The sequence below is a fragment of the Triticum urartu genome, chromosome 6A, assembly GCF_056163025.1.
Source record: "Triticum urartu cultivar PI428250 chromosome 6A, HENAU_Tu73, whole genome shotgun sequence".
Taxonomy (NCBI): Eukaryota; Viridiplantae; Streptophyta; class Magnoliopsida; order Poales; family Poaceae; genus Triticum; species Triticum urartu.
Window position 1 is genome coordinate 81,777,550 of NC_141878.1, and position 18,306 is coordinate 81,795,855.

An 18,306-nucleotide genomic window follows, 5' to 3' on the forward strand; every position below is an offset into this window, starting at 1 on the left:
CGACAACATGGTGTATAGGAGAGTCAGGTTTCGATCCTGTGGAACTGTGGGTTATGGGCCCACCATGTGGGTTAAAACTAGGAAGGGCGTTGACATCTTGCATGGTCATGTAGGCAAGGTATGTCAGAGGTTAGTCTGTCGGTTATGTCGACAACAACATCGGTACCAAGAGCGGGGGACGAAGAGAACCAGTGTTCCTGCTCGTTGAACGAGGCGGACCAATAGGCAAAGTTCTCGTCCATCGGTGGTTACCAGAATGTCATCAACAATAGTAACAGGGTCTTGCTGACAGAAATGTACACCGAGGTGTTTACATAAGCAGGAGAATATTTCTGCTTGGATCATAAAGATCACAAGAAAGGGTTAAACCAAACAATGGAAAGGAAAATACGATTATCAGATCTAAACAGGACAATGGAACACATATTTCAAGGGTATATCCTCCCAAGGACAAGCAGAGCATGATATCCATGACAGGATAGAAAGTAGAAAACTCTTTAGGTACGTGAGAGAATTTTCATGCCATTACCCATACAACGGTGTTTGGATAATTGAGCAGGAAACATTTAGCATTGGGCTTCAAATGTTCCTGTTGAAAATCGGAGTACCATAGACATGCCTCGAGATAGCATTGACATGGTCAACAGGTGAAGATCAGACTTTGGAAACAAAAAGGATCCATCAGGAACAACTTATAGAATAAGTCTTACAATTTCCTCATGGAAGAATGGCCAATATTGCTAAAAGGAAGAACTATAACAATAGGGCCTCCGGCCAGGTGGGCTAGGTATGACACCACCTTATCGGGTCATACAAAGACCAACGTTATAACTCTTGGAAATATGTTCCAACCATCATATCTGACCGAGATTCAGATCTGATTGGTGTCAGGATACCTCAGACCCGGGATGAGAAAAAGAGGTGCAACACATGGATGGGATGGCGTTGCAAGATTCTCGTGAAATGAATTATGAAGGCAAGTCCCGAATCATGAGTTCACCATTTAATCAAGGAGAGGATGAAGGGGTGGTTGATGACTCAGTGACAATTCATGGAGATTTCGAAAAGATGGATCTCCACGATTAGGTGAACAAGGAGACGACCATTGTCAGATCAAATGATACAATGAGGTATGCTCGAGGAAACATACCCAATTAAACATTGGTTGAAAGGTGTACCCGAAATATGGGCCTAGGTAGCACGATCAATGTTAGAATGGTGATTCGATAACCAATGGTCTAAGAATGAAATATCGACCAGTAACTTCAAAGCAATAGGGTTGCTAGAATTTTTAAGTCGCACAGCATAGTTCAATTGTCGTTCCGGTTAGAAACAACATGGGAACCAAGGAATGATCGGAGATGGAAGGAAGTATCACTTGTACCAAGAATGCATAAGAGGTGGTGAAATTCTCACGACATTATTGACATAAAAGATGGTAATACTCCAAGGTAAAGAAGAACAATGCTGGGTACCAACGAACTCAAGGTATAACACAAAACACGAACAAGTTTGTGTTGAAGGAAAAGCAAGAATGTTGCCGATGATAACCCAAATCATCGAGGGCGAAGGATTCTATTTCTCATCAAGAATTCGATAGATATCTTGGAAGTCCTCATAAGGTTGATGATGTTCACGACACATTTGTCGAGAGATTTCAAGATGTAAACAATCAGCAACGACATCGAGTCAAAGAAATGATGAAGCGGAAGGTCATTGGAACCATGGGTAGGGCACAAACTTTAAATCAAGCTTGTTGTTCAAGGTGAACTGATATGACGAGGAAGATCGATGTAAGCTTAGCTCATCATCGAAAGTTTTGCTCCGGGATTAAGGACCAGGTAGCACAGTTAAAATTTAGCATGATAATGATATAGCCGATCAGACTAGGAATGACTTGAAGGATTATTAAACTCGTAAGCAACAAGAATTACTTAGAGTTATTGAATTAGAGTGCGGAATCGATTCACTTATCGGTGTTCTCGAGTGACTAATAACTCAGAACCTGGGGGGATCCGAGATCGGTGAGAAACAATACTAGATGAAGACTCGCAGGAAGTAACACAGTACTCGAGATACCAGAGGTTAATACTCGAGGAAGATCAAAAATAGAGGTTGCAGAGATGTATCGATCAACAAAAGACAAGTGCTTTAACTTGTTTGGGAAATGGAATCAAGGAGAAAATGTGGTCGGGATCATGATTGCAAATGACCAATACATAGATACCAGATGATGTCATATCAAGGAAATAGTTAATATTGCAAGAAACTTCTATGATAGGATATACATCGTGTCCATGGGCATGAACACAAAGTTCAAGGTCGACTCCCACTTCTCCAATGCATAACCTTTCATTCACTTCTCACTTTTGAAGAAGTTGTATTGTTGAAATTTCATCTGGCAAAATACCAGAAGTGTATGACTCGTGAAAACTTTCGAGTTCACACGGTTTTAGAGAAGGTTGTATAGGTTCAAGCCATCGGGGTTTCATAGAAACATATACCACAAGTTTCAAGAGTAAATATCACAAGCTCGAAAGTAGAGCATGGTTAGCAAAACAGATGATACAATTTACCAAAGGTATCATATACCCATGGAAAGGCTCGCAAGGTTATTGAATAGGAAGGACACTGCCGGATAATAATCCAACAAGGGGTCCTATGGTCTACGATGGAGCTGATGCGAGTAACGGTACTCTATCTGAGGAAGATGGAATGAAAGGGCATCAGATTATATAAACAACTGAGTATTTCAAATCTTAAATACAAAGGAATTATCATTTCCAAATCAAGGGATCAAAAGCCAACGCTCTCATTAAGAATGGATCAGTCGAATAGACTTAGGGGTACAATCAACGACAATTTGATTGGTCGATAACCAGCTCATTTCAAAATGACGTGTGAGCCGGAAGGGTGAATCATTGGATCTGATTGAGGATGGCGAGCATTCACAACATTTTGAATCAACGGACTCAAAATGATAATGATAAGGGATGCCAATAAAATTATAGACTTATGGGATTAACCATAATGCAAGCAAGTAAGAACTTCAAGAGTAATAGGCTACTCAAGATTTTCGGAAGTTCAAATAGTATTTTGAAGACTTTTGTGAAATACATGAACCAACTGGGGATGAGCAAATATCCGATGAGTGCTAGAAATTACCCATAGTGGTATTCATGTGGCAAATAAATGCAAGGCAGTAGGCACAAAGTATTCTCGGAACAATAGTGAGAATTTTGGGGCATCTTGTAATAACAAGATCAATGAGGAATGATTATATGAATGGCACATGTACGTGGTTATCCATAGAGGTTTATCGATAGAAGGGAATTTGCAAAAGAAACAGGCACAAGGTCTCGACATAATATCGGAGAGTATCTTCGAAATCTTCTAGTGCAGCCGGCGATCATCTGGATTGAAGGGGGTTCTCCGGAAGAAAGTATTTTCGAGAACCTAAGTTAGATTTTTTGTAAATTCATTAAACCCGAATAGGAGAGAGTTCAGAGTACCAGAGCATAGACGAGAAATAAAAGATCCTAATACCACCCAATGGCGACGTGGGCCCATAGGCCACACAGCCATGTTAGTAAAGGTTTTGCAATGACTAGACTCAACTTCGGCCAAGGAGTTGGAAAGGGGATTCCTACAGGCAGTCGGCTCTGATACCAACTTGTGATGCCCCCGATTTAATCGTACACTAATCATACACGCAAACGTGTACGATCAAGATCAGGGACTCACGAAAAGATATCACAACACAACTCTACAAATAAAATAAGTCATACAAGCATCATATTACAAGCCAGGGGCCTCGAAGGCTCGAATACAAGAGCTCGATCATAGACAAGTCAGCGGAAGCAACAATATCTGAGTACAGACATAAGTTAAACAAGTCTGCCTTAAGAAGGCTAGCACAAACTGGGATACAGATCGAAAGAGGCGCAGGCCTCCTGCCTGGGATCCTCCTAACTACTCCTGGTCGTCGTCAGCGGGCAGCACGTAGTAGTAGGCACCTCCGATGTAGTAGGAGTCGTCGTCGACGGTGGCGTCTGGCGCCTGGGCTCCAACATCTGGTTGCGACAACCAGGTAGAAGGGGTAGAGGGAAAAGAAGGAGAAAGCAACCGTGAGTACTCATCCAAAGTACTCGCAAGCAAGGAGCTACACTACTTATGTATGCATTGGTATCAAATGGATTAAGGGTATCATATATGGACTGAACTGCAGAATGCCGGAATAAGAGGGGTATAGCTAGTCCTTTCGAAGACTACGCTTCTGGCAACCTCCATCTTGCAGCAGGAGAAGAGAGTAGATGGTAAGTTCACCAAGTAGCACCGCATAGCATAATCCTAACCGATGATCCTCCCCTCGTCGCCCTGTGAGAGAGCGATCACCGGTTGTATCTGGCACTTGGAAGGGTGTGTTTTATTAAGTATCCGGTTCTAGTTGTCATAAGGTCAAGGTACAACTCCAAGTCGTCCTGTTACCGAAGATCACGGCTATTCGAATAGATTAACTTCCCTGCAGGGGTGCACCACATAACCCAACACGCTCGATCCCATTTGGCCGGACACACTTTCCTGGGTCATGCCCGGCCTCGGAAGATCAACACGTCGCAGCCCTACCTAGGCACAACAGAGAGGTCAGCACGCCGGTCTAAATCCTATGGCGCAGGGGTCTGGGCCCATCGACCTTTGCACACCTGCACGTTCCGAACGCGGCCGGAAGCAGACCTAGCCTAGTGGCGTTCCAGTCCAATCCGGCGCACGCCGCTCAGTTGCTGACGTCACGAAGGCTTCGGCTGATACCAAGACGTCGAGTGCCCATAACTGTCCCCGCATAGATGGTTAGTGCGTATAGGCCAGTAGCCAGACTTAGATCAAATACCAAGATCTCGTTAAACGTGTTAAGTATCCGCGAACACCGACCAGGGCCAGGCCCACCTCTCTCCTAGGTGGTCTCAACCTGCCCTGTCGCTCCGCCTCAAAGTAACAGTCGGGGGCCGTCGGGAACCCAGGCCCACCTCTACCGGGATGGAGCCACCTGCCCCTTCAGCCCCCATCTCCAAACAGTATCACCAGTAATGTAACAATGTAAAGTATATAGCATATGCCCGTGATCACCTCCCGAAGTGATCACGGCCCAGTAGTATAGCATGGCAGACGGACAAGAATGTAGGGCCACTGATGGTAAACTAGCATCCTATACTAAGCATTTAGGATTGCAGGTAAAGGTAACAACAGTAGTAGCAAGGACAGGCTATGCATCAGGATAGGATAACGGAAAGCAGTAACATGCTACACTACTCTAATGCAAGCAGTATAGAGAAGAGTAGGCGATATCTGGTGATCAAAGGGGGGGGGCTTGCCTGGTTGCTCTGGCAAGAGAGGGGGGTCGTCAACTCCGTAGTCGTACTGGGTAGCAGCGGCGTCGGTCTCGGTGTCTAGCGGGAGAAGAGGGGGAAGAAACAATAAATATTTAAGCAAACAGATGCATAGCGATGCATGACATGACAAGTATCGGTGCTAGGGGTGCCCTAACGCGGTATGAGGTGATACCGGTGAAGGGGGGAAACATCCGGGAAAGAATCCCCGGTGTTTCGCGTTTTCGGGCAGAGGAGCCGGAGGGGGAAAGTTGCGTGTTTGCTATGCTAGGGGTGTGTGGCGGACGAACGGGCTGCGTATCCGGATTCGTCTCGTCGTTCTGAGCAACTTTCGTGTACAAAGTTTTTCCATCCGATCTACGGTTTATTTTATATTAATTTTAAAAGATTTAAAACAATTTTAGGAAATACTTTAATTTGATTTAAATGGTAAAATGCTATGCGTACACAGTAGAGGCTAGCCACAGCCTATGACATGTGGGGCCAGGGGACCCGGTTGACCCAGTCAACTGTTGACTGCTCAACGGTGTGAATAGTACATGCGGGACCCCCATGTCATTCTCTCTACTAATTTCAACACTGATTTAACATTTATACTTAGCAGTGGACCCATGTGTCATTTTCCAATTGATTCTAGTTATTTAGTTAATTTTAACAGATGGACCCACATTTCATACATTCAAATTGCGTTAATTTAATTAAATGGATTAATTAGCAATTGGTGGTCCTTCCAGTCAGCGTCTCAAGGGCTAATCAACAGAGCCATTTAGTCCAATTAGTCCCCAATAGTCAGGGACACGATAACTGGCCGGGGTTAACCGCCGGCGACCTTCTGAGCGGCAGAGACACGTCGAAGGTCCACGGGAGCGGCGGACGAGGGCAACAGAAGGCACCCCACAGTCGCGCGCATCTAGGGGGCTTCGCAGCACGCGTTGGAGTTGCCGGAATCGTCGGGAACGATGAGTCCCGCGGTGGTGGAGCCACGGCTTGCTCCGGGATGGTGCACGGGCGCGGCGCGGGCATGTGTGTGCGCGGCCGGTGGTGGTGAGCACGAGCTCCCGACGCGGTGGTGCGGCGAACTTCGGCGAGGAAAACGCGATGGAGAAACGGAAAGCGGGAGCAGGGAGTCAAGGGGGAGTCTCACATCGAGCGGTAGGGGAGGCTCATGAGCTCGGCGGAGGCCGTGGCGGGTCGGAGAGGTGGCCGACGAGGCGCGGGCCGCTGGTGACGAGGCGGTCGGGCAGGGGCGACGACGGGTGGAGCAGAGGGGCAGGCGCGGACATGAGGGGAAGGAGGGAGCCCGGATCCACGACGGGGCCTCCGGGATCCGCCCCTCTCTGGCGACGAGTGGCTTGGCGTGGTATGGACGTGGAGAATCAGGCGACGGCGGCCATGGCAGGAGCTCCAGCACGGCGGTGTCGCGAGGACAGTGGGGCGGAGGCGGCGGTTAGGGCTTGCCAGCGGCGCGACCGGAGTGGCTCGAGGTGGATGCGAAAGGCAAAGAAGAGCTCGGGCGCGAGGGAGGTCTCCCTCCTGTGTATGGCGGCGCGCGTGGGAGACGGGGAGGCGTGGGGCGAGTGGGGAGGGAGTTTAGGGTTCGGTCGCCCCATGGGTGATGTAGGCGCCGGCTGGGCCGGCCTGGTTGGCACCGGGCCATCTGGGCCATGGCCCAGCAAGGGGGGTGTTCTCTTTTTTTTATCCTTTCCTTTTTTCTTTATTTTCTTTTCTGCTTATTTATTTCTCCTATCATGTTTTCTTTTAGCCTTTAATCTATTTTCGAATCTAAAGAGATAAAAGTAGTTTCTAATTTAGTGTATCTAAACATACTACTGCCACATTAACTATGGACCCCAATAAAATAGGTTAGTATTTTGTTAATTGAAAAAGGCATGTAATTAATTGTTTTTGATACTGTCATAATTATTTTAGAGCCTTTAAACATTTCTTCAGAGTTTGGTTTCGCCACCACAATTACCTATGATTTTTCCGACACCTTTAGGACATTTTTATTTTAGCGTTTCAAAACTTTTGTTGCTTGCTTGATTTTGAATTTGAATTTGAATCGTTTTCGAACTAACGCAAGGTTAGCAACAGTAACCGAGGTGACGTGGCATCATTTGCAGAGGGTTACTGTAGCTTAATTATCCGGGCGTCACAAAGACATACATCAAGTGTTCTCAAATCCTTAAAGACTCAATCCGATAAGATAACTTCAAAGGAAAACTCAATCCATTACAAGAGAGTAGAGGGGGAGAAACATCATAAGATCCAACTATAATAGCAAAGCTCGCGATACATTAAGATCGTGCCGAATGAAGAACACGAGAGAGAGAGAGAGAGAGATCAAACACATAGCTAATAGTACATATCCTCAGCCCCGAGGGTGAACTACACCCTCCTCGTCATGGAGAGCACCGGGATGATGAAGATGGCCACCGGTGAGGGATCACCCCCTCCAGCAGGGTGCCGGAACAGAGTCCCGATTGGTTTTTGGTGGCTACAGAGGCTTGCGGCGGTGGAACTCCCGATCTAGGTTATGTTTTGGAAGTTTGGGTATATATAAATTTTTTTGGTGTGGGTATCACGTCAAGGGGGTCTCCGAGTCGTCCACGAGATAGGGCGACGCGCCGAGGTGGGTGAGCGCGACCTCACCCTCGTGGACGGCCCGGGACTCTTCTGGCCCAACTCTTTTACTCCGGGGGCTTCTTTTGGTCCATAAAAATCATCAAAAATTGGCACGTCAATTGGACTCTTTTTGGTATTCCTTTTCTGCGATACTCAAAAACAAGGAAAAAACAGAAACTGGCACTGGGCTCTAGGTTAATTGGTTAGTCCCAAAAATCATATAAAATAGCATGTAGATGCATATAAAACATCCTAGATGGATAATATAATAGCATGGAACAATAAAAAATTATAGATACGTTGGATACGTATCAAGCATCCCCAACCTTAATTCCTACTCGTCCTCGAGTAGGTAAATGATAAAAACAGAAATTTTGAGGTGGAATGCTACCTAACATATTCATCAATGTAATCTTCTCTATTGTGGCAAGAATATCCAGATCCATAGGATTCAAGAAAAAATTTAATATTGACATAAAAATAATAATACTTCAAGCATACTAACCATGCAATTATGTCTTCTCAAAATAACATAGCCAAACAAAGCTCATCCCTACAAAATCATATAGTTTGGCCATGCTTCATTTTCGTCACACAAAATGCTCCCATCATGCACAACCCCGATGACAAGCCAAGCAATTGTTTCATATTTTAGTATTCTCAAACTATTTCAACTTTCATGAAATACATGAGCGTGAGCCATGGACATAGCACTATGGGTGGAATAGAATATGATGATGGAGGTTGTGTGGAGAAGACAAAAAAGGAGAAAGTCTCACATTGATGCGACTAATCAACGGGCTATGGAGATGCTCATCAATTGATGTCAATGCGAGGAGTAGGGATTTCCATGCAACGGATGCACTAAAGCTATAAATGTATGAAAGCTCAACAAAAGAAACTAAGTGGGTGTGCATCCAACTTGCTTGCTCATGAAGACCTAGGGCATTTGAGGAAGCCCATCGTTGGAATATACAAGACAAGTTCTATAATGAAAAATTCCCATTAGTATATGAAAGTGACAACATAGGAGACTCTCTACTATGAAGATCATGGTGCTACTTTGAAGCACAAGTGTGGTAAAAGGATAGTAGCATTGTCCCTTCTATGCTGTAGCGACCAGACCTCAAACAGTCTGACCTCTGTGCTCAGGTGTCATCCCTGGATCAGTAATGCTGACACCACACAGTACTTCGAAGGATTTATAACAGAGTAGCAATCACACACTTATTACATCGATGTCTCAAAGAGAACTTATTACAATAAATATGGCTTAAGGCCATCTAATAACGATAACAGCAGAAGGCTTGGAAGATAAGCGAGTCCATCAACTCCAACGGCATCACTGAGTATAGAACCACGACCTAGAAGGCACCTTACTCGTCGTCTGAAAAGTCCGCAACATAAAATGTTGCAGCCCGAAACGGGTCAACACATGGAATATGCTGGCAATGTAACACATAGTGAGTAATGAAAGATTAAGCCTATACTACATGCATATATGGCTGGTGGAAAGCTCTATGGTTACAGTTTTGCGTAAATCCAATTTTTCCCTACTGCAAAGGAATAAATTTATTTAACTATCATGGTGGTTGTTAAACATTGAGAATGGTTGACAGCATTCTCAATTCCAATTAAAATAATCATCATTAAAACCCAACAATATTAATTTAGAAATAACATGATGAGATTCACATGATATCCAAATACTAGATACTCAAAACGTTCGTAACCGGGGACACGGCTAACCATGATTGGTTTGTACACTCTGCAGAGGTTTGTGCACTTTTCCCCACAAGACTCGATCGCCTCTGTTAGATTTCTCGCACTGCATGGTGTTTGAGAAACGGATGACCAAGACACAGCCTTTCAGAAGCGCTAGCACCTTACGATGGATGGACCGATACACCTAGTTTCCCCTACATCTGCTAGTCTACCCTGTAAGAGTTCGCACGACTTAATCAACTATGCCAGAGCCCATAATGGCTTGTCGCTGCACACGGAAGTTTCTAGTTTGAAAAATCTCATGATCCCTTTGAGCCTGGGTGGCGGTCCAAAAAGAAACAGGCAATCCTGGAATACCCAGGAACCTCAATCCATCCAGATGTGTGTTTAAGTTGCCACCTTAGATAAACCATTAATTAACAAACTCACATCTGTCATGAATAACACTCACCCAATCCACGTCTACTAGCATAGCATGGCATAATAAACAAACGTAGAAGTAACTCCCAAAGGCTTTATAAATAAACAGGTAATAGGTACTACCTCCACTACTTTCCATCCCACAATTTAAATTAGATCCTAATCATGCAGTGTTTGAGAATTTGATCTAATGCAATAAAACTAGGTAGTAAAAGAGGTATGATCAAAGTGTTACTTGCCTTGCTGATGATCCGCGAAACCTAGAGATTCGAAGTAACAGGCGGCGCACTCCGGGTATTCTATCACAGACAAACAAATAAGCATACAATAAGTACTCATCCAAGCATTTCATCGAACACTTTGGGCGCATGCACACAGTGAGCACATGCTCCATGACGCGGGTGATGGAGCAGGAGGCTCTATATATACTGCCGCCTACATGGTTATCCCTACTCATCGTATGTCCTTATCGCACATCCAGAAAAAAAAATCTATGAGACCAGGTCTCACAGCCCAGCACGTGAGGCCCTTCTTGATGGCTAACATGTGGCGCCATTCACAATCTCGAAGCAAGCAGCTACTCCCACTTTGCCTAATTACCCATTCCCGATTCCAATCCCGTATGTGTCCTAACCTTGTTGTATGAGAATGAGATGCGTACATAATTCACACCCCACGATCTAGTGTTCACGTGCTGCTCTCATCCATGGCGGCACCGGATAACCTTGTCGCCGGCAGCCGCACTGTATCACCGGAGCAAGGCCTATTGTCCATGGACTCGCTAAACGACCTCGTCGCTCTGGGCTGCGTGGCTTCATGCTACCACACAACTCCCTGTCCATGACCGAACGATCTCGTCGCGGGTGGCCGTGTGGCACGATGCTACGATATATATGACTCCTTGCCCATGGGTGTGCCGAACGACCTTGTCGCTCGTAGATGGGCGATGGCGACCGCGATGCAAGATGCATCCAACTGCTATGTGATGCCGCACTCGTCCACGACGGTGGACTCCCGGCTGGTGGTTCCAGACTTGCAGTGTCAGCTAACGCGCGCGCCATGTCCGTCTAGGTGATCTGCAACTCCCGGTGAGTGATCCATGCAATGATGCAAAGAGCTAAGCTGGCTGAACAGTATAGTAATAGTAGTCCACTGCTTAATTACACCAATCTTCAGATAGCTTATATTGAAACTTGAAAGTAATTTAATCTACTAGTAACTATGAAGGTTATACAACTCCAAAGCCAAGAAGAACAGATGGCGGCCACGCGCTAAGACCATAGTTTTCACTTTCGAAACCAAATTATTTTCGCTCACCCTCGAAAGCACCGAAAAATTTCGGAAATTTCGTAAATTTCGAAAACCATTTCGAGCAAATTAACGAAATTTTTAATTAAATTTGAATTAATTCGAACACAAAGTATTGAATAAGTAAAAGTTTAGCACAAAATGTTCACCAGACCTCGTCTATCAGAATGGTGCGAACACAACTTCAGTCTTTGTAGATCCAGGTTCGAATCCCAGCGAGATAATTTTTTTTGTCAATTTTTAGTATGAAGTAGTAAAAACAATTGTTCGCCCTGTGATTCGAACCGAGGACCTAAAGTGTGCAATAACACCAGCCTACCACTCTGCTAGGCATATGAAGACAGACATGTTAGATTCCAGCTCTCTCTTATACGTTTAATTTTAAAATACCGAAATAATTTAAACAAAACATAAATGTTTCGAGGACCCTCGAAATGAGCGAAATTTTGAGAAATTTCGTCGAAAGTGAAAACTATGGCTAAGACATCGCCGCGGGCGCCCCGACAAACTTCCTCCTCTACGGCCAACGCGTGAGACAGCTCCGCACTGCTGCACTCGCTCACGCCGATGCCGGCAGACTCCAGGACCCCTCCGATCATGGCCTCTAAATCGACCCCGGCGAGGTCGAGGTTTGCACGCGGCAGTGGGCCGGAGAGGTGAGGTGCTCCCCACGGACGCCGGCCAAGGCGGCACATGCACGCACCTCTGAATCGGAACGCGGCGGCGAAGATGGATGGAGGCTTTGGACGTGCAGGCTGGTCCTGGTCCTGGTCCTGCATAAAGGCCGGGAAAAAGATGTGGCCTTTGTGCCCTCCGGCAGCTCGGCGCTGAGGCCGATGGACGTAGTTACCTTCACGACGTACGTACGGTTGACATGGACGCCGGCGGGCTCTCTGAGTCGGACATGGTGACGCAGGATTTGTATTGCGGCGAGTGAAGATGAAGAAGGGCCCGTCGACCGACGTGGCTGCGAGGACGCGGGAATGGCTTGGTCGGTGGTGTCCGTCGGCGGCACTTGTCATTGGCGCGGCCGTCGATCGACGTGGCTGCATGCGTGGTACTTCTTGTTGGAACTGACGGACGGACTCGGCCGGCCGGGGAAAAAGAGGGATTCATGCGGCGGCGCACTGACCGACGGGAGAGGAAATTGAGAGACGAGGACGCAGCGGTTAGGTGCCACCGGCGATCGATCGTCGCGGGGAGGAGAGGAGAAGCTCTGCTAGCACAGGCGGAGCCGTGGGAGCCTCCGGCGATTCATCAGGTCTCGTGACTGGCGTGGCGTTGCATCTTGTAAGGAAGGAAGGAGGAGAGAGGAGGAGGAACGCCCGCGGTGGAAAAGATGTGGTCTTTGCATGCATGCATGCATGCGCTCCGTCGGTGTGGCAGGCAATCGCGGCGGCGAGGGTGACCGGAGAGGAAGAAGGAGACGAGGTCGGTTATTGCAGATGTGGATTGAGGAGGGAAAAGATGCGGTCTTTGCATACATGCGGCCCGTCCTCCTCCGCATGGGCGCTGCCGGAGAGGCCCACCGACACCGGGTCGGCGGTGGCGGCAACGAGAGGGCGGGCGGCGAGTCGAATGGAAGCTCCGAGGTGCACGTACGAGCCGCAGCACATTAATTCGGCTGTATCCCGAAAAAAAAACTCTCGGAGACGTTTTTTTTTACAGAAGGAAAAAAGAAAACAATCGACCTTACGTAGTCGACCATGCAAAAAAAGAAAAAGAGTCTTTTCTTTCCCGTTCTTCTTCTTCTTCCACAAATACTTGTCTTAACTTAGCATAAGATAGCTGACCACACATGTCATGTGGTAAAAGAGTCTTTTCTTTAATTAAAAAAGAAAGAAAGAAAGCGGAGCCCTGCCTAACAAACGCGTCGTGCGCAATGAAGTTCCAAAAGGGAAAAAAAAGTGCACAACAACGCCAAAGACGCGATGCAAGCGAAGAAGAAAAACGGCTATCGATGGAGAGACTCTGCGGATGCGTAAGGTAAGGTACGGAATGATCCTGCGCGATTTGGTGCCGCAGACCGGCTGGCCCATGCATGCATGCATGTCGTGAGGTTATTACAACAGACTCTTTATTATTATACGATGCGTTTTTTTTTGAAACTTATACGATGCGTTTATCAGGGTGCGGGACACCCACCACACCACAGTGCAAAATTCACTTCCCTTCCCCCTCCCTTGACCCGAGCGAGGCGAGGCAGGGGAGCGGCGAGCTGCACGAGACCAACTCATGATTGACGGAGCGCCCTGATTCCTCATGGATTTTATATATAACCAGCTAATCTAGCCGCGGATTCCGTTTGTGCGCGTACATGCAGGGGCAAGTTGAGAGAGATGGGTTGGCACGCCACGGGATGGATCTTCCTCAACGCCTTCATCGGGTACGCAGTGAGTACATACATCGCACCTGCATGCTGTCGACGCGCAAATAGTTGCCATGAACTGTTTTTCGTTACGTTGTTCTGGTTGGTACTGGCTCGATCTATGCATGCACGCCTTAGCCAGGGGCGGACGTAGCAAGACCCGCCCGGTGGTGTCACTGGAGACTCGGTCTGGATGACCCCCTAAACTAGATGCAGGCTATTAGTTTAGTGCGTGATACCGCCTATGTCCTGGTCTAGGCCACGTCCAAAACTCCAAACGAGCCACTACGTCCCAGCTTCAGGTTCAGTGATATACTTAATTTCAGTGGCAGACGACGTGGATCTCAGTGAAGCCAGCACATCGCACTACTCATGCAGCTGGTCGATCTCTCGATGTCCTTTTATGTATGCATGGTGTACTAGCTTATCCCACATTCTCGATTAATTAAAAGTTTGTTAGCTCCTGCACAACATATGCAGTTAACTTTTTTTTTTGCGGGGGAACATATGCAGTTAATTAAACAAGTATTTGAGACGACACTTGTCTTGGGGACACTTGTGGGCACAAGTGAAGCATAAACCTATTGTTTTCTATCCGCAGGATATAGGATTGGGCCTTTCAACTACATATAAGATACAATTGTAACATTATAAACTATACGTACTATATAACGATGCTGTTGAAAGTGTGTTATCTCCACAGCATGCAATTACTATACTATTAATTTGAGCACACTTGTGTTGGGCTACTTCGGGCACAAGTGAAGCACAAACCTATTATTTCAATCCGGGGGTTACAGGCTCCAGCTTTTGAACTGCAGTGATACTATATAAAACTGTGAGACATCGTCAAGTTTTTTTTTTATCGGTACCAACAATGCAACTTGTAAATTATCAGTAATTTTGTATGGCGAATCATTCCCCATGCGTCATGCTTTAGTGGAAATATAAATTATAATGATGTTATCTATCAAGTCAACATAGCAACCGGAGACGTGGGCTCCAATGTGTGTGTTCCCTACTTTTGTACTTCCTCTGGAACTCTTAAAGCCTCACAGGTTAAAAAAATATCCTAAAGAGTATCTCCTGAGCAAACTTCTGTTAGATGCTTGACCAGCAAATGAGCCCATGATAAGTCAAAGCCGCCATATTATAGTGATTAGTAATGGGGTGCAATTGTTCTCTAGCCAGCTCCACTCTTAAAGCCATGCATGTTAAAAACATCCTAAGAGTATCTCACGAGCAAACTTCTGTTAGATGCTTGACTAGCAAATGAACTCATGATAAGTCAAAGCCACCATATCATGGTCATTATTACGGGGTACAAATGTTCTCTAGCTAGGTCAACACTTAGAGCCATGCATGTTAAAAATCTCCTAAAGAGTATCTCTCATGAGTAAACTTCAGTTAGATGCTTGACCAGCAAATGAACTCGTGATACGTTTAAAAACCGACATATTATAATGATTAGTAACAGAATACAATTGGTCTCTAGCAATGTCTACTCTTAAAGCCATGCATGTTAAAAATCTTGAAAGAGTATCTTATGAGTAAACTTCAGTTAGATGCTTGGCAAAAATATGAACCAAGCCAAGGACGCTATATTGTAGTCTATACCTACTAATAAAATAAATAGGTATTCTTAGTCCGTCATGCTATTTTATAGAAAACCCCCTAATGTTTCTTACATTAAACCCATAGTACATATTAAATGTTTTTTAAAATACTCATATCTTCTAAACCGTAACTCCAATTTTAACATGTTATATATGAAATTTGATTAGAAAAATATATAGAATCAAAGTATGATGTTATTTTGCCTGTTAACTATTTGAATAAAAATACTATCTAGGGTGCAATCTTAATCAACATCGCATTATCCGTCTTTCTTTCATATCGGTACTGATCCGGATTATGAATGAACATCTCAACAAATCAGGATTGGAGATGAAATTAAAGATCACTTGCCCGTTTCTTTGTACGCATTTAAATAGAAGACATGTGGAATCTTGAACATGCGCTTTTGTAGGCAAAAACCATCTTTACTTGGGCCATAGCTACAAATACTCAGGTTATAGACCATTTTCTATAAATTAAGAGCGCGTGGTATTCTTTTCTCCCGTTACAACGAACGGGCCCTTTTGCTAGTGATTAGTAATATATATAGGGTACACTTGTTCTGTAGGTCAACTATGTGTACACATAGTGGTTGGCTGCAAAGAGCTTCGATTAGAGAGAAAATTAAGTACCCCACGAAGCAAAATTGAGACAAAAGTAGTCACTTTCAATCTAATGCATACCTGATTAGAGGGTGAATTGTGTGAACAAAATGTTCGATCACATGAACTACACATCATGTATGTAGGTACGCGGTGCCAATGAGCCTATACTACTATGGTCTTCGTGATACAACGCCAGCTTATGCCGTCATCTTTTTGAACATAATTCCGCTGGTCACATTCATTCTCTCGCTCGTCTTCAGGTACCAAATTTCTGTCATTATTCATGTATTCATTCACAATAAACGTCCAAAATCAACTTTTTGATAATCAATAACCACTATTCTATCTTATTTTCGCAAACACGTATGTGATATGCTTGAACATATTAGAATGGAGACATTGCAAATCTTGAGCATAGCTGGATCACTCAAGGTCGTAGGCGTCTTACTTTCGGTTGGAGGTACAATGCTCATCAGCCTTTACAAGGGCAAGATACTGCATCTTTGGAAACCCGTTCTGCGCCACATGGGGCAAAACACGACGGAGGTTGCAGGCAATCATCTAAGAGGGACAATATTCTTGGTAGGCAGCAGCATCACACTTGCTTGCTGGTACCTGATTCAGGTGACCGAGTATGCAATGACTTGTTGCTGCTATCCCTCTTATTTTTTTGTTAAGTCTGTTAAATTATTTATAATTAGACTAGGGAGACGAGTCCTCTTTGGTCTTACAGCGGGTAGACATGATGAGAGGAGAGGAAAGATAGTCGTGGAGAGATCTACTTGCATGCATGCATTAAGAGGCTAAAGAGGTGACATCATCATAATTGTTGGTAAAATTAATCTTCAAACTATTTTATCTCCCTAAACGTGCCAAAAAATTGAGATCGGTCTTCATTGTCAGCTTTAATTTGTATTAATAAGAGACTCAAAACTAGATCATATATGGTTATGTTCCAACGATATATTTTTCCCTAGTTAGCATCCACTAACTATGAAGTTACCACCGTACTAGTACCATTACAACCTTTTAAGTGTACTCAGCCTGAACTTTGGTTCTAGATGTGTTCTTCATTCACCATGCTTTTAATTAGTTGATGTAATGAGTGTGCATCTAGTAAATCCAATTATTATTTTTCATGTATATAACTAGCAATGCTTTTATTTGCATGTTATGAATGAGTTGACGATGATCTTGTTGCATGCAAGGAGAACTTCGACACCAGATTGGGACGACTAGAACATTCATTTTCTATCTTCATATATTGTTTTTATTAGTTCAAATTATTTGAAATACTTTCATTATCTTCATGCAGTCAAAGGTTATGAAGGTGTATCCATACAAATACTGGTCGTCCATGGTGACATGTTTGGTTGGAGGATTTCAAACAGCACTAGTTGGAATAATATTGAGTAGGGACAAGAGTGCATGGAAGCTAGGATGGGATCTCAACCTTCTGACCATCTTCTACTCTGTGAGTCAGTGGGTCTAGCAAATATCCAAAAAACATATTACAATCTGAGACATATTTGAAGCTAAGCAACACAAAATTTCTTTGAAACAATTCTGCCAAAATTAACAAAATCACTAGTAAATGAAAACCCTTTATGGAAAATTATTCACTAGGAAATCAACATGGAAATTATCTGATGTAGGGGGCACTTGCAACTTCTGGGAAATATAGCTTGAACTCATGGGTCGTCGCCAAGCGAGGCCCAGCATATCCTCCAATGTTCAGCCCATTGTCAGTGGTATTCACTGTTTTGTTGGACTCCATCTTTATAGGCGACGAGATTACGACAGGAAGGTTTGTCCCTTTTCGCTTCTTCTCCCTCTTCACCCCGTGCCATCTTTTTGATTCAAGTAAAAGGTTTTACTTTTTTATAATTACTATAGTTGGGCAAAAAGGGATTGAACTGTTCATCTTTTTCTACATGTGCAGCTTTTTCGGCACAACAGTGGTGATTGCTGGGCTCTACATTTTCCTATCAGCAAAATCAAAAGAAGTGCGGGACAAATAGATCTTGCCAGCAGAAAGCAAAGTTCTTGTAGCCGCAGAAGCTGCAAATTTTATACATGTATACAAGAATATTATTATTTTAATTCTTATGTAAGAGACAGGATGATAGGTTTTTTCTCGTAAAACCCCAACGTCCAGTTTCACTATGACCTGGATAACGGAGCAAAAAGAAACCAACATCCATGTACCACAATGAGCTGGAAATAGCACTTAACTAGCAGTGTATTCTTAATC

At 44.6% G+C, this 18,306-nt stretch overlaps 2 protein-coding genes across 2 annotated transcripts in view; one reads left to right on the forward strand and one right to left on the reverse strand.

Moving 5' to 3' along the window:
• LOC125516566 (beta-amyrin 11-oxidase-like) overlaps nt 1-12,368 on the reverse strand; it is a 29,178-nt gene extending 16,810 nt beyond the window's left edge. Inside the window, exons 1-2 of the mRNA XM_087529825.1 lie at nt 12,330-12,368; nt 11,972-12,235 (exon numbers count right to left, since the gene is read on the reverse strand). Coding sequence (XP_087385951.1) covers nt 11,972-12,235; nt 12,330-12,368 — 303 coding nt within the window. The remainder of the gene's footprint in view (nt 1-11,971; nt 12,236-12,329) is intronic.
• Nucleotides 12,369-12,445: 77 nt separating this feature from the next.
• LOC125516568 (WAT1-related protein At5g64700-like) lies at nt 12,446-18,073 on the forward strand. The gene is made up of 7 exons (XM_087529826.1): nt 12,446-12,519; nt 13,786-13,848; nt 16,196-16,312; nt 16,442-16,676; nt 17,368-17,526; nt 17,708-17,859; nt 17,995-18,073. The coding sequence occupies exons 1-7, from the start codon at nt 12,446-12,448 to the stop codon at nt 18,071-18,073; spliced, it is 879 nt and encodes a 292-aa protein (XP_087385952.1).
• The last annotated feature ends 233 nt before the right edge of the window (nt 18,074-18,306 follow it).

Bases quoted from the DNA above. Each gene is read 5' to 3' on its own strand.
- LOC125516568 (XM_087529826.1), top strand. From the start codon at position 12,446: ATGGCTTGGTCGGTGGTGTCCGTCGGCGGCACTTGTCATTGGCGCGGC. The intron at 12,520-13,785 runs GTACTTCTTGTT...GCGTACATGCAG, and splicing joins TCGACGTGGCTGCATGCGTG to GGGCAAGTTGAGAGAGATGG. The intron at 16,313-16,441 runs GTACCAAATTTC...TGAACATATTAG, and splicing joins ATTCTCTCGCTCGTCTTCAG to AATGGAGACATTGCAAATCT.